General features: G+C 37.0%; 1 protein-coding gene across 2 annotated transcripts in view; it reads left to right on the top strand.

The window, feature by feature from the left end:
• The window catches only part of Eea1 (early endosome antigen 1), a 92,739-nt gene extending 89,066 nt beyond the window's left edge, over nucleotides 1-3,673 (top strand). For both annotated transcript variants that reach the window (XM_005358135.2, XM_026784507.1), the window contains exon 29: nucleotides 235-3,673. In XM_005358135.2, the coding sequence (XP_005358192.1) occupies nucleotides 235-357 (123 nt within the window). In that variant the 3' untranslated portion in view covers nucleotides 358-3,673. The remainder of the gene's footprint in view (nucleotides 1-234) is intronic.
• Nucleotides 3,674-4,505: the final 832 nt, after the last annotated feature.

Genomic DNA, 4,505 nt, shown 5'->3' with positions numbered 1-4,505 from the left:
TTAAAGAAGGGATCCTGGAGTTCCTCAGGGAATTCTGGGAGATAAGTGTTCTAAGGCTACCTAGACTGTTACACCACAGTGTTTGATCAGTTTAAGTTTTAAATTACATAGGAAATAAATTCATGTACTGAAATCTGTTAGCACACTTTGATAGTGTGGTTTGTAAGAGACGTGTATTTTATAATGCTCTTGCTATAACTTGTGCTTGAAATGGTTTAATTTTTGTCTTAACAGCATCACTGCCGACAGTGTGGAAATATCTTCTGCGCCGAGTGCTCAGCCAAAAATGCCTTAACCCCTTCTTCAAAGAAGCCTGTCCGCGTGTGTGATACATGTTTCAATGACCTGCAAGGCTGACGAGCGTCCTGGCCGCAGGAGTGCACACTAACACTGGACTTGCAGTACAGTTGATTCGGACTCTGGGTGCACAGCAGGCCAAATGGGAATGCGTATATTTTGGAATGTTACCAGTATCAAGTAAAACTCTATTTTTGTGAGACTTTGGTTTTGATTACTTTTCTCCATTTAATCCCCCAGACAGCTTTCATGCCAAGGTCAGAATTAGCCAATGAAATGTAAATAGTCTTTGGATGGAAAATAGAAAAGTATTTTTTTAAATATAATTTAATTATTCACAAATGATGAACACAATTCCTTAGTTTCTTCCTCTCAAATTATATGTACAAAGTGTATGGATGGTTGGTATCATTTGTTGTGTTTTCTGTTGCACAATAACAGTGACTTTATTATGTGTCCTCTTGGTGTTCACTCTTACAGGAGTGTAAGACTTTGTTTTCTCCTTGGTAGGTCTGTGGCTCAATGATGGTGTTCACTTTATACACTGATTCCTTGAGTGTCCTAAATGCAGTTTATGCTAAAATGACGTGCTAACCATGAAGTCAAGCATCGTTTTTGTTTTGGCAGTATTGATTAAATTCTCAAGTGGATTTGATGAACACCTTATTTAAAATTAAATGGTTTATTTTATGGTACTTCTAGGGTTGTATTTCTAAAACTAGAATTACTTTCCATTTCTTTATCTTATTTTAGACACCCACACACTGTCCCCTAAAATATTGTATAAAACTCTCCTCCCTGAGCTGGAGGGTAATAGCACTGTTTGGTGGCCTGGTCTTGTTTCTGCTGGCGGAAAAGTCTTCTGGAATTAGCTCACACTACAGCCTTACTTTGTTCTTCTAGCCTCTTCATGAAGTTGCTTTCTAAATGAATCTTCTGCCCCTTACCTGGCTCGGTCTTGGTTAGTGTAGCTCAGCTTTACTGTGACTGTGTATTCAGTTTAGCCTTTTTAAAGATGGGGCTGATACTGCTGTTGTCCTGTCTGTAAAGACCCTATAAAGTGTTGAGAACAGATTAGAATTCTTTACACTTTCTCTGACCAATAGGAAAGAAAGACTACTTGAAGAGGTGCAAGGTGGACTTCATGTTTCTGATGAGGGCTCCATGTTAACTGGGAAATCTTTTAACTTTGTATAACCAGTGCTAATGGAATTACATTACAGCTAAACAAGAGTGGATATAGCCCCGAAATCCTAAATAATGATTAAAATAGAAACAAGATTGTTTGACCCTGTCAGGGTCATCTGTCTGTCACTGTTGGACTGAGTTTGGGCTTCACCGTCCTGTAACCTGGAGATGGGGAGCGTCCGAGGACTGAACCTACCACATATGGTTTTTTTGTTTTGTTTTGTTTTGTTTTTTTTTTTGGTTTTTCGAGACAGGGTTTCTCTGTGGCTTTGGAGCCTGTTCTGAAACTAGCTCTGTAGACCAGACTGGTCTCTGAATAAATATGAAGTTCCACATTCAGTCAGTACAGTCATTTCATAACAATAGCAGAGAAAGAGCTAATATTTCATCTACAAGAAAGAATTTACAATACACACTTGCTGTCAGGGTTATGCATACTTACTTACAACATATACAAACAAGAGACTAACATGTATCTTTGTTCAGCAAAGTTAAACCCTGCCATCAGTAATTGATAAGGAGACCAAGTCCCAGGACTTGGATAAATATACATCCTTGAGCTTATATAAAACAGTGGATGCAAGGCTCCTCATTAAAAATAGTTGGAGAATATAAACTGAGCTATTCGTGCATTTTATATCACTGTAAATCCTTTCAAGTAGTCCCATGCTTTTGGTTTTTTTTTTTTTTTGCTTATGAGTACTTTGAAGTATGTTTTTAAAATGCAGACATTCAACAGCACTGCTTCATGAAAATTCTGTGTTAAAATTCATCCTTTAGTTGAAGCCACTGAAGCCTTCCCTTTTCCCTCCACTTCACAAAAAACGGGGCAGGTGGCAGCAAATAAAACCATGTGTTTTTAGGTAGTCTTGTTTTGCCCTAAGTAATCTCATGTCATAGGTCCCAAATAGCTTCCTTCCCACATGCTACTATACCAGACATTGTTTTTTCTTTAACTATTGCCAATTTAGTATCTATTGGAAACAAACATTTAACATTTTTCTTGTTTAAATAAAAAGTCCTCTTCCGAGTTCCTTTTGGCTGCATACTTTAGATGTTTGCTAGTAGCGTTCTGTTGTCTGTGGGTCAGAGCTGGCACATACAGAGTACCAGTTCTTGGCTACAACGCAAAATGTATTGGTATCAGGCTTGCAAGCTGCAAACCCCGGCACGGAAATCAAGATGCGCTGGTTTGTGTCCAGTCAACTGTATGTACGGAGCTGTTCTAACAGAAAAGCAGGCAAGGCTGCTGATACAGGACGTAGTCCTTCTGAAGAAGGAAAAGGAGGAAATACAAAAACCTCAGTGCAGTGTGCAAATCAACATTTTGTTCAACTACCTCTGAAAGTGGAATTAGCTGGTTTAATAGTTTCCTTACGGTGACATGAGATAGCAACTGCCAAACTTATGTTCCCACCCCACTTAAAAGTCTTTACGATTATTTTATATAGTTTCGAGGTCTTTCTGGCTACTTTTTTACTCTTGCATTTGCATAAGATGTCTAGCCTGCAGTGGAAGGCAGATGACAGCTGTATATTTTGATATTTGTGACCTGCTTAACTCTAGCAGTTTTTAATGCACTTTGGCTATGAAAATCACAGGTAACTTATCTGATTTAAATGTGCCATCAATTTACTAATTCCTATACATAAGCTTGATGAATGATCTATCATTTACAATCTGCCACATGTTGCCGTGTCTTAATTGCCCTTTGCCTGAATTTTAATGATCAAATTGTTCTTGTTGCACATGTGAATACTGTGTATAAACTTTCTGAATTTATGTAAAATTGTATAAAATAGAATTGAAAAACCACTGTGTCTGTGAGAAGTAATGAACTTACTGTAAACATGGTCCAGCCACAAGTCTGACACTCTGTGCTTTTCTGAACTGGGTGGGGTCATATATCCATAGCCTTTGTACAGACTTTTGCATGAGTATTTTCTCCTTTAAGTTTTGGGGTTCATTATTTTATTGTTTATACTTGTGATCATGTAGTTGTGCCTTATTTTCTGAAAGAGTTTGGCTCAGTCAATTCTGTAATTTCTAATCCCAGTGATTAGAAAGTTCCTGCTTACAACTGGCATATTACGAGACAGTGTTTAGCTCTGTGTAAAGTGGAGGGACCCTTGCCACGTGGGTTTAATATGTCAAAGATGATATTAAAGACCGTTTCTTTCCAGCAATGCTATCCTATGACTATGATTGTTTGGCTTGCTTTAAAAGAGAACATGCTGTTAGCTGGGGTTTTTTTTTGTTTTGTTTTGTTTTGTTTTGTTTTTGTTTTTTAACAAATTCACCAAATAATTAGGAGTTTGCACTTCAATACAGAGAGTGGCCATGTTTTAATGTTGTCTAACTTAAGATACTGATTAAGTTCCCAATCAAGAATTCATTAGTGTCATAATTGGTTGAGAAGTTCTCTTATCACTCAGACTAAGTTTGTGGATAATTAACAAAACCAAAAAAAAATTAATATATTTGATCCTTTCTTTCACTGTGTGTATATAATAACTACCTAGACATTTAAAGATACTTTTGTGAAGATCCAGTACCCAATTGTTTTTGTTACTGTTTTTCCTGTTTCCTACTGTCCTGAAATGAATTATTTCCCTATTTAATTCAAATGTTAAACTCAGGAATTTAATATGCACATTTAAAGCATGTGATCTATCATATTAAACATTTTCTGTGCTGTATAGAATTTATATTTCCATGTGACCAGTCCTTGAGCTATTTTTATCTTTTCTCTGTACTTTATGCTAACCTTCTCCTTAATGATATTCACAGAGAAAACCTATTTGTGTAAATGTGTGATTTCTGGGCCAAAGTAATCCCGAAAGTTACCTCATCTAGTTTATTGCCAAAGCTCCATGAGGAGTAAAAGCATCACACTTCCTTCCTAAAGCCAATTTATACAGCCGTAAATTTCCTCATAAATCTTACCTCGCAAAAATTACCTTAGCCTCTCTTTGGATGTAGTAACTTTAGCTCCCACCAGATGCCGTCTCTAGAAGCTC

This window comes from Microtus ochrogaster, chromosome 24 (assembly GCF_000317375.1).
Source record: "Microtus ochrogaster isolate Prairie Vole_2 chromosome 24, MicOch1.0, whole genome shotgun sequence".
Lineage (NCBI taxonomy): Eukaryota > Metazoa > Chordata > Mammalia > Rodentia > Cricetidae > Microtus > Microtus ochrogaster.
This window is presented reverse-complemented; position numbering and strand designations above follow the sequence as displayed.